General features: G+C 37.1%; 1 protein-coding gene across 1 annotated transcript in view; it reads left to right on the plus strand.

Annotated features, from left to right (window-relative positions):
* The window catches only part of rab11fip2 (RAB11 family interacting protein 2 (class I)), a 28,825-nt gene extending 18,001 nt beyond the window's left edge, over window positions 1-10,824 (plus strand). The window contains exons 5-6 of the mRNA XM_030156325.1: window positions 131-203; window positions 10,037-10,824. Of these exons, the coding sequence (XP_030012185.1) occupies window positions 131-203; window positions 10,037-10,261 (298 nt within the window). The 3' untranslated portion in view covers window positions 10,262-10,824. The remainder of the gene's footprint in view (window positions 1-130; window positions 204-10,036) is intronic.
* The last annotated feature ends 773 nt before the right edge of the window (window positions 10,825-11,597 follow it).

The raw sequence follows: 11,597 nt of genomic DNA on the forward strand, positions 1-11,597 counted from the left end.
TAAACTCTGATTTTACCGATCATCTTCTCTTAAATACTGAAACCAGAGCCGGATACGGATGCTGTAGTAAAACATTACACTTGTCTAACGGTTTCTTTTGTGTAATGATCTCCTGTTGGTTGCTTTACAGCGATAAAAAGCTAACAGGAAATGAAGATATCACTTTCGGACAAAGAAAGACGGACAACTATGGCAAGAAAAAAGTAAGTAAGACGACATAAGCCCTCTCATTAATGCAGCTTATCTGTTAGGTAATATTGCGAGACGGTGTCAGTTTTACCTGACAGTTGATTGAAAGAAAAAAAACATAGGTCAGATGACCCCAACAGTTCCATGCGTGTCATTACTTCAAGTGTAATGTTGCAGATTTTTAATTGCAGACTTGGAGTTTCATTTGACATAGCAGCTGGTGACACTGATCTCTGAGGCCTCTGAAAATTCAGATGTGCCACTCAACTAATTAGCAGCTGCACATCGGTCATATGTCGCATCTGATCATAATTTGAAGCGGTGTGAAATTTCGGTCCTGAAGGTCACTTCTTGTGCTGTGTTTCACTGTTTCTGTAATTGGAGCTTTTTGAGACAAAACTGGACATAAATATCTGTTTTTCTTTCCTTTCAATACAAATTCTTATGTTTTTTTTTTATCCCTTGTAGTTTCCTTGCTGTATAAAATCTTTATTTTCTTCTCAGAAAAGCAAAAATTTGACAGCTATTACACAGCAAAATTGGTATTTACCAGTTAGTAGTGGAAGCAGTAGCTAAAGTGATGCCTAAATGAGAGGGAGAATGCTGATAATGGCTTTCCTCACCTTTCTTTGTGGGTGTTGAGGGCTGTCGGTATCCACACATGTGCCCTGTGCATGCAGCAGTGCCTCGCAGAAATGGCAGCTCTTTCCTCTGCTTCAAGGCCCTAATTAACCACACACGGGGGGAGGGAGGGCAGCGAGAGATTTCAAAGGACTGAGCTTTTAGATTCTCAAAGCTGAGCTCATTAGAAACTGTAATGACACAACTGGAGAATGCCAAGTGTGTGCCTTATCTCCTGCTCACTACTGATCGCAGAAGAATGGTCATCATTACTTTGCCAGTTCATGGTCATTTCCAGGCCTTTGTCACCAGCCACTAAAGCTCCTGATTATTATGCCGTGAGTGTATGTGTGTGAGAGAGCGGACGACGACGGAGGAAGCGAGCGAGCATGTGCACGTACACATGGTTGCGTATAAAACCAACATCCACTTCCATATTGCCGTCAGCTCTCGTATTCCTACTCACATGGTGTTTTTTTTTTTTTTTTTTAATGTGTGGAACAGGTGAGCGAGCTCTGTTCTCAAAACCCTCCTTCCATTTAATCTCAGTGGCAAATATTTCATTTCACACACACACACGCACACACATACATATACACAGTAGCCTTTTTTGCTGTTGGGGCGATAAGATACCTGGTGAGCAGTCCCGCTCCAGCTCTTTCTGCATTGTCTTTGCCCAGCAATAGAGGCTTGAATGGTGCATGGGAGTGGAAGCTGATAAGTGTGGTATTTTAAACAGGGTGAAGGCTTTGCTGCTCTATCCGTTTGGGGGAGGATGCCCAGCACTGAAGCGATAAAGTGGTCCCTCATTAAAAACGATTACAGCTCCTCTCGTACCCGCGCAATACGATCTGCACATACCGTACCACACTGCGCTGCCCAAATAGATTGTCCTCAAAGAGCAAAGCTGGGCTTGGGTTGCATCCTTATTTTGGTATTTATGAGCCTGACCTTTAATTGCAGAAATACGCAGCCTGGCATTTCCCCATAAAACATTTTTTTAGTGGTGGTGGTGGTGGTGGTGGTGGGGGGAGTCTTTGCAGCTTTGTCAAAGTTTTGGCTTGAACCTTTTCTAATTACAGGGTTCGTACCAGTGCTTGAAAATACTTGAATTTCAGTGTTGTGTTTTCAAGGTCTGAAAAGTACTTGAATTTCAGTTTAAGTGCTTGCGATCATAACTCTATGATGTGATTGATTTATTCATTTTTAATATTAACTATGTCAGGTTGGACGCCATACCACAGAGGTGATACATTTTGAAAACTAAAACTTTATGTCAAAAAAGAACATTAGCAGGTTCTATCAGGTTGACTCCAGCAGGGTTCCCACGGGGTCTTAAAGAGTCTTAAATGTCATGAATTTACAAATCTGCCTTTAATACCTTTAAAAAAGTCTTTAAAAGGTATTAAATTTGATATGGTAGGTGTTAAGTTTTGTTGCCATAAACTGCCATAAAGGTGTTTAAATGTGTCTGGGAAATGTTCAAGCCGCAAAGAAAGCAACATTAGTCGACTCAGTTTGACCTGTTCCAACCCGACAATTTGACTCAGAATGGTGGGAATCAAGGCGTTGGAGTAAATAAATACATTTTCCTAAATTCTTAAATTCTAGGAGTCACAAACTTTTGCCTGTATGGCCATCAAATAAGTATTAAATTCTGTTCTCAGTAGTCTTAAAAACCCTTAAAGGAGAGATATTTATTTATTTTAAATGGAATTATGCATTTTCAAACATTTCCCTGTGGTCTCCATAAACTGTAAATGCTCTGCTTGGGTCTGAATTCTTCATTCATTCAACTCCACAGGTCCATCTTCAACCCTATTTCTGAGTAATGACACCAGAAAGGTGGTTTGGAGCGCTGGCCCTTTAAATGCGCATGAGCCACTTCAAGCCCCGCCCCCTCCAGGTTGTTGGCTGTGCCGTTCTGTCCCGTTCAACCAACAACTGAACATTTTAGGTAATCGGCTCAAAGTTTGGACATATTTTCAGTTTTTACTACAACCACTGCTGCTGACAAACAATTATGTCGTACTCGGAGAAATGTTTGTGGGAAGTCTTGACCTTATATGTGCAAATGTCGTGACGTAACTAGTTATAGACGTAACAAATTAAGAAGGAATTGAAACGGGGTGTAGAAATCCACTTGATTTTTGCCTAAATTAATATAAAGATAGTTTTGCAGCACCTGGAGGGTTCAAATTCAAACTTTATGAACTATTCGGGTCCAAATACACAAATAAATGAACCACAGACTAATAAAAGTGGGTTTAGAGAAATATGAGCCCTTTAAGTTTTACTTGTAGAAACCTGTAGGAACCCTGTCCAGGTCCATTTTTAATCTTTATCTTTGTCGCTAAGTGGCTTCCCTTTTTTTGGATAAAACTTTGTGTTCTCATTGAACTTCTCAATGTTTTGCAATTATGAAATATAATTTTAGATGTCTATAGTGTAATACAATGAATGTGATTGTGATAAAAAAGTGACAAAAATAATCACAATCATATGTATTCCTCTAGATATGTGTTTTACCCCGGTGATAAGGTGCTGTGCTGGCAAAATTTGAAAATAAACCTTAAAAGTGCTTGAATTTGACCTTGAAAAATGTGTACGAACCCTGTAATTAGAACGATTATTCTTTCAGATGTATGTAAGTGGAGGAAAAGGAGCACCGTTGTCTCAAGATGTTGACGGCATGTTGAAGTGTCAGAGTCTCGTCCCATTAGGGCGGTTAAACTGTTTTTGACTCATTAGACGTACTGTTGGACAATGGCGGATCATAACATCTGCCACAGGATTTATTGACATGTCAGTGGAAGTGCTAAATCCCAGTCTCATCTCGACGACGCATAATTAGCCTTTATTAGCGCCAGAGAGAAACAGACATACACATGACAGTCTATATCTCATTAGACCAACACGACTAATTAGACCGTTTTCTCTCTTTTTCGCGTCGTGAGTAAACTTGACGGGTATCTTCGCAGTTGACTTTGTTGTCAGATGCTGTCGTCTTCTAAAAGGGGATCTGCTCAGCCATTGTAAACAACTTTTACCAAACACATCTGTCTCGGATCTGTGCAAAGTGTGTAATGTGTCGACACTCACAGCCTCCCCCAGGCCGGTCCCTCGTTTCCACGTAGGGTAGGGGTGTTGCATTTCTATCAAAGAGTTCCCAGAATGCTTTGGGAACCGAAGCAGTCACGGCCACCGGTGTTAGGAAAGAAGCAGATAAATGTAAATGTCTTTGCGAATAATCAAGCAAATAAAACTCCCTGTAAAATGATAGCGGTCGTGTGTTTGTGTAGATGGGCTCTGGTAGAGTGAAGGTGAATATTTCTGTTTCTCTGTTTTTATTCTCCTTCCTTTTATCTGCGTATTATCACTGTGAGTGGCCTTCTGTCTATGTGAAAGAACAACAAGCTCAGAGCTGCACCAACACCCTGAAAGTCACAAGTTTGGACAAAGGCGTGCTCTTTTTTTATACACTCTTTTCTTTCAGGCTGAATCCCAATTCACCCTTTGGCCCCTCCCCCTTACCTCTACCCCTACCCCTCTGTTTTGCGCGTACACCTGAAGGGGTAGTGTTGTCCCGATTCTCGATTAGATGGAGGGGAAGCTTTCTTTTCTTATATTCATCATTTAACCCTTTCATGCATGAATTGTGAGAACCTGAGTCAAGATTTATTTTTTTTGAGTGTTTTTATTCCTCCTTAGCCATGAAAAAAACAACGTGATTGAGGTTTTTTTTTTCTGTGACGTTACAAAAATATCCATGCATTTAATTTTTGAAGTAAAGAAATGTGTTTAAAACCAAATATCAGGGCCTCGCTTGCACATATGTTTTGGAACTGTCCTTGTGTTAAAATATATTGGACCAAGATATTTCAGACTTTATCCGAAATCTTAAAAAAACAACTTAAACCAGATCCTGTTTTTGCTTTGTTTGGTGTGAAGCCGGCTGCTGTAGAACTTTCCAACAACCAAAACAATATGATATGTTTTGTGGTGTTACTAGCGCGAAGATTAATCCTATTAAATTGGAAACAAAAAACTTCTCCCGCTCATTCAGCCTTAATGAGAGAAGTAATGAAACATTTACAACTGGAAAAAATTAAATTTTCATTAAAAGGGAAATTAAATGCATTCCACTTAACATGGCAACCTTCCATTGATTATTTTAATAATGCAAATGTGTAAACAACTTAAAATTGGCGATATACGATGTCCTCAGTTTTTTTTTTTTTTTTTTTTATGTTCATTGTTTACTGTTGTTTGTGCGCTTTTTGTTTTACTACGTGTTCTCTTTTTTTTTTTTTGCATTGAGCATAGTGAATGTATATGAACACGTCTTTGTTGCTATATGAAAAAAAAACTCAATAAAGAGAATTAAAAAAACAAAAACAAAAAACAAATATCAGAAAGTGATATGAAAACAATGAAATAAAAACATTTTTAATTCTGCTAATCTGATGTCTTCTCACATTTCAACATATTCTAATGCTAGTAATTACTCACTTCATGGAGATAATATGCAAAAAAAGCCTTTTTGTCTAGACAAATAACAATTGATTTACACTCAAACATGTTAGTGCAGATCAGGTTTATCCAGAACAGCACAGTTACAGTAATGGTCTGAATGTCAGTGTATGGGATGATGCATAAGTATCCACTGTGTTGGCTGATATGGAACTAAAACAACAAAATCCATTAATGTACAAGAGAACAGCTGTAGAATAACTGTCCACTGTAGTGACCTATGCATGAAAGGGTTAATACAGGGGTCTCAAACATGTGGCCCGCCAAAGGTTCCAATCCGGCCCGTGGGATGAATTTGCAAAGTGCAAAAATTCCACAGATTCATTTTAGTTCAGGTTCCACATACAGACCAATATGATCTCAAGTAAAATATCCTCCAAAAAAAAAAAGACTATATTTTCTTGTGGGTTTGATGTGAAAAAAATATAACATTATGTCTATAAATAATGACAACTTCAAATTTTTGTCTTTGTTTTAGTCCAAAAAATAACATTAAATTATGAAAATATTTACATTTGCAAACTATCCTGTAACAATAAAATGTGAATAACCTGAAATGTCTTCAGAAAATTAAGCACAATTTTAACAATTTTTTGCCTCTTACTAAGCGCTTAGTGTCTTTGTAGATCTGATCCATAATGCACATGTAGAAATGATATGCTGAGGCAGAATAATTTTATTTTTGCACTTATCTTTCTTTCTTGTGAAGGTCTTCACCACCTTCTCCTTTCTTGTTCTCCCCCCTTCACTCACCCCCCCCCCCCCATGTCAGGTCCGGCATCAAAATGTAATAATAAATAATAATAAAGTAATAATAAAGATGGTAGAATATCAAGGGGAGCTTCGTATACTTTTTTTTAAAAAACAATATCTTTATTGAACCTTATATTACACAATAATTAAGAATATACTCTACATAAATCAAACAATAAGCAACATATTCCCCCATATAAATAAATGATTGAAAGCAAAAAAAAAAAAAATCCAAAGTCAATGAGTGTTGACTGATGGAGCTTCATATACTTTGTGAAGTTTCCCTTGGCAAAGCAAATTTGTTCAGCACCAAAAGGAGCCAGACTACCATTCTGCTGTTTTGATGCTGGACAAGACAAGTGAAAAAAAAAAAAAAAAAAAAAAAAAAAAGAGAGGGGAAGGGCTAAGGCGGAGGGCAGCATAACCCTCGAAACACAGATTTTCCAGGACCACATTACGAACAGAGGGGTAGGAGAAATTTCCCTTAATTCTCTTTGAGTCATTGACAAAATGGAGGTAAACACAGCCAAAAAAGTGCAGCAGTGTGATGAAAGAAACACACAAATGTTCGTATTTTCTTTGTAAACAACTTAATCATTTGATCAACCGTTTATTGCTATTTCATTGTGTTATAGATGGCATTTCTGCAGTTTATAGTTGATAGCCATAAAACGAGGACCAAAGCCCATGGAACAGAGACGGTTCCAGCTGCTGACGGCATGGGGAATACTGTCGGAAACAAAGTTGTCACCAAGGTTATTATCATTAACGAAAACTAACGAAATGACGAAAGCTAGAATTGTAAAAACATTTTCGTTAGCTGAAATAAATGAAAACTATAATTTAAAGAAAAAACAATACCTAACTGAAACTGTATTGTGTGCTTACAGAACTAACTAAAACGTATGAAAATTATGGATAAAATTCCCTTCGTTTTTGTCTTTGTCAGTGTCGGATTGATATGAAATCGATTTAATTTGCTCTAGCAATTTTAGCTGCTGGCACCATATGATATTTAATGGTCCATCACTTGTCATCACTGGTGGTTTACAGTCGTCTTCTGGTCCCCACTCTACCTGGAAACATGGAGACTAATGTTGGGAGAAAGTCTGGGATTTATGGGAATGTAACGGAGAGGAAGATAAAAGATTCGACAAAACTAAAATGAATACTATAACTAAGCATTTAGAAAAAAATGAAAACTAATAAAAACTACCAAACCTGCTCTAAAAACTAATTAAAACTAACTGAATTAGAGAAAAAAAGTCAAAACTAAATAAAACTAAACTATAATGAAAAATCTAAAACTATTAGAACCTTGGTTGTCGCAGCTGTTAATAGCGGCATCGATGACTGATGATGACGTAACAGGTCGGAGAATAGGAGAATGTTTCAACCCCTACCCCTTGCAGCTCCATTTCAAGGAGTAGTGTCAAGTGCAAGGGCCAAGGGGGAGGGGTAAGGGGGAGGGGCTAAGGGGTGATTTGGGATTGGGCCTTAGTCTTTTTTATCTCACCACCCAATAGGAAACGAGCTGCGTCTTGCATCGTCGTTAGCAATTTCTTCAAACATCTTCTCCAATGGAAGATCAGATACAACATGAGTAATAATCTGAAGACATTCTGTAAAATTTGGCAGCTTTTTTTGGACCTTATGGCTCAAACCAATGAAGACCTTGGCCAGGGAAGTGGTCCATAACATGCCACTCACCTCTCTGTTTTTGGAGGAATCTGTGTGGAATCCAGCCTGTTTACTAGTGATGCAACATCCTGTACCTTATCATCTTGAGTTGTACACCCATTTAATTTTTATTTTTCTTTCCGTCTTTTGTATTTATCAATTTCTTTTCTCCTTTGTATTCCTGTAAGTTGGCTATTTTAAAAAACAGTTACAAACAATATATAAAAAAAACCCATCTCCTCCAACAAAGCTACTAGTTAGATTAATTTCAGATTTTATTTGTAATTTCCTTTGGACATTGTCTACAAACTTTGTTCACAGTTTTGAGAAATGTTTTACAAGTTTTTGAAATGTTAAAATAATTGCCTTTGCTCATAATGGTCCATATTTTGATGGTTTATAACATGTCGACGGTTAGAGATATCAATATAGTTACTATTGAGCACTGATAGGAAGTCATATATGGACTTTATGGATGATTTTAAATGTTCGACCTGGAAATTTCTAAAATATTTTTCACGTTTGGACTGTAAATAATAATTTTCTACCACAACTAACCATCTACTTTCTTCACATCTCACTTAAGAAGAAAAATCTCCCATTAAATTTTAAGGAAATATTGATGTTTATAAACTATATGGAGAAAAATATTGGGACACATCATGGCTACAGCTGTAAGATGTCCTGTTCATACTGATTTGAAAAATACTTTAGAAATTGAAACATCATGTAAACTATTTATCTCACACTCTTTATCTTCTCATCACAATTGCACTATTTCTCATGTTATGTGCACTATTTAAATTCTATTTTTTTTTTTTTTTTTTTTTTACAAATATTCATAGTTTGCAATGTTTTGTTGTTTGCCTTTTAATTCTTTGCACTTAACCTGAGAGCTCTACCTTCATTTCATTGTACTTGGTGCAGTGACAATAAAGACATTCTGATTCTGGTTTTGATAAGGGTCAAAACGCAGTAATGTCCTGTCAGAGAGCAAACTTTAATTGATTGCCATTCCAAGATTTATTTCAATATAAAATAGCTCCTTGTTTTGGATAATCCCTTAAAATTAATTTAAAAGTACAAAATATGGGTCATTTAGCAACACTAATCTGTCAAATTGTCTCTAAAATGTCCTGTTAGAGATTTCAAACACCGTGTTTTGACCCATAAACAAAATTAAGCAATGCAATGATATTTATGACAATACCTGAATTCAACATGTCCCAATACTTTTGGCCATATAGTGTATATTAACCCTTTCCTGCATACTGGTCACTACAGTGGACAGTTATTCTCCAGCTCTTCTCTTATATATTCATGGGTTTTGTTGTTTTAGTTCCACATCAGCCGACACAGTGGACGCTTATGAATCATCCCATAATACGTTGTAATTCATACCATTATTGTAACTTTGCAGATCAGGTTGATAAACCTGATCTGCAGTAACGTGTGTTAAATCAATTGCTAATTGTTATTAGACTGTAATCAACAGTTTTCTTAATCAAAAAGGTTTTTTTTTTTTTTGCATGTTGTCTGCATGAAGTTAGTAATAACTGGTATTAGAGTATGTTAAAATGTGAGAAAACATCAGATTAGCTGCATGAAAAATGTTTTTATTTCATAGTTTTCACACAGTTTATCACTTTCTGATGATGGGTTTTAAACATATGTTTTTTTGCTTCAAAAATTGGTGTCCAGCTGAGTGGACATTTTTGTAACGCCATGAAAAATAGGTTCATAAAAAATGTCTATCGCATTGTTTTTTTTTATGCCTAAAGAGGAATAAAAACACTCAGGAAAAAAAAACTCAACTAAGGTTCTCATAATTCATGCATGAAGGGGTTAAGCTAAAAACTATTTTTTTGTCCTGGGGCAAAGTCTTGTAAAAGTGGGGCTTTTTTATTATTTATTTATTTGTAAAACTGTAATTTTGCATTGACTTCATCAGTGTTAACATTGTGTTGAGCTGTTTTCTACATACTGTAATAGGAACACTCCAAAATGATGTGTGTAATCCAATACTTTCAGCCAATTAACAACAACAAAAAAGCCATCACACCACCTAAGCCTGTACAAACCTACGGAGATGCTAATGTCGGTAATCTAATCTGCATCACACCCCAGTATTATGATGCCGTAAGAGTCCGAGGAGCGGTTTCCGATTCCCCGGGTTAAGATTTCACCCCCTACCTGTGTTGTAATCGCAAAGTGGAGCTGCGGTTGAACAGAGCATGATGTTCTTGTTTTCCATTTTCAGGAGGTGACGCAGGAAAGCGTGGCGGCGTACAGGAACTTATCCTTCGAGGAAGTGGTGCAGGAGCTCATCAAGCAGAAGGAGGTGGTGAAGAAGAAGGACGCCCACATCAGGGAGCTGGAGGACTACATCGACAACCTGCTGGTGCGCGTCATGGAGGAGACGCCGAGCATTTTACGGACGCCCTACGAGCCAAAAAAGAAGGCGGGTAAACTTGGTAAAAAGTAGACGACGAAGGTTTAGGTTTAGGTAGCTGTCGTGTCGGTAACCCACGGTTGAAATAAGCAGGAACAAATGGGATCAATGGAAGCCAAATTTATGATTTAATTATTTGTAGTTTCATAGTCATTTTTTAAAAATACTTTAGTTATTTCACCGAACATAACTTCCAGCCTCTTTATTTGGCAAGATTGACATTCCTTATGACTTTTTTTGGGTACTGAAACTAAATAAGACGATAAGAATGCACTTGTGAACCGGCGGAGGTCCAACTGCTGCCTCTGTCCACGCGAAGGTAAAGGTGGGAAATGTAGCCAAACGTTTACCACACGCTGTAGTCATGTTTTTTGCGCGCCGAAGTAGTCGATGAGATGAAGCTGTAATTATTGCGTTTACACTGGAGCACAAGTCTTAAGCTGTAAAACACGTTTAGCAGAGGCAGATGTGGGTGAACCGTGCTCCCCCATCTACATGATTCATAGGTACACTTAATAACTAGACGTCACTGGACAGTATCTGGAAGTCTGGTGAATCTCAAACTTATTGAGTCATGTATCTTTCAGAAAAAAAAACAAAGAACAAATACACATTTCTTTTATCAGTTACTGGTTTTGGTTTACCCTTATTTTTTTTTTCAAATATATTTTACATGTGAAGACTATCATTTCTCTGACTTTAAGTGCAATAATCATAAGTTAAGCATCTTGCTTTATTCTGCTGGTAATCTTGTTTACATTTTAATCGCATCCTTCATCTCTTAATGTTGATTTTTTTTTTTTTTTTTTTGTGTTAGTGAAGCTGGGAGGTGTCTTTACAGCCTTCTTTGCTGTGAGTATGATCGTATTGCGGTACCGAGCTGCACATGTGGGCGTTTGCTGAACAATCTCTATTTATATGGCTCTCATGGCTCATTTGCATAATATTAATTTAATGTATTTGTAAGGTACACTAATGTTTAACTCTACTGTATCCCACTCCCCTCTCCCACCACCTGCTGTATTCACACTGTACAGTTAAAGATACAAACTCGCTTTTTTTACTCAACAACTGAAGGTATTCATGTATTTAGGACTAATACTAATGCCTTTTATATGTAAGTCCCATCGTTATTAATATGTTTACCTTTAATGTACTTCCAATCACAAATGCATTATGTACTGTGCCTCAGTATATTTCATCTTTACCTTGTTTCTGTATCATCGCTCATTCCAAATTCTAATTCTCATATTGTTAATATGTCGTGTGTGTGAAAATCAGCTTATATTTGCTCAAGGTAAACAGCCAGCGGGTGTTATTCAGGTCACAAATAACATTTTTCACAAACAATATTTTCTGTCAGAAGCTA

The sequence above is a fragment of the Sphaeramia orbicularis genome, chromosome 15 (genome assembly GCF_902148855.1).
Source record: "Sphaeramia orbicularis chromosome 15, fSphaOr1.1, whole genome shotgun sequence".
Classification (NCBI taxonomy): Eukaryota; Metazoa; Chordata; class Actinopteri; order Kurtiformes; family Apogonidae; genus Sphaeramia; species Sphaeramia orbicularis.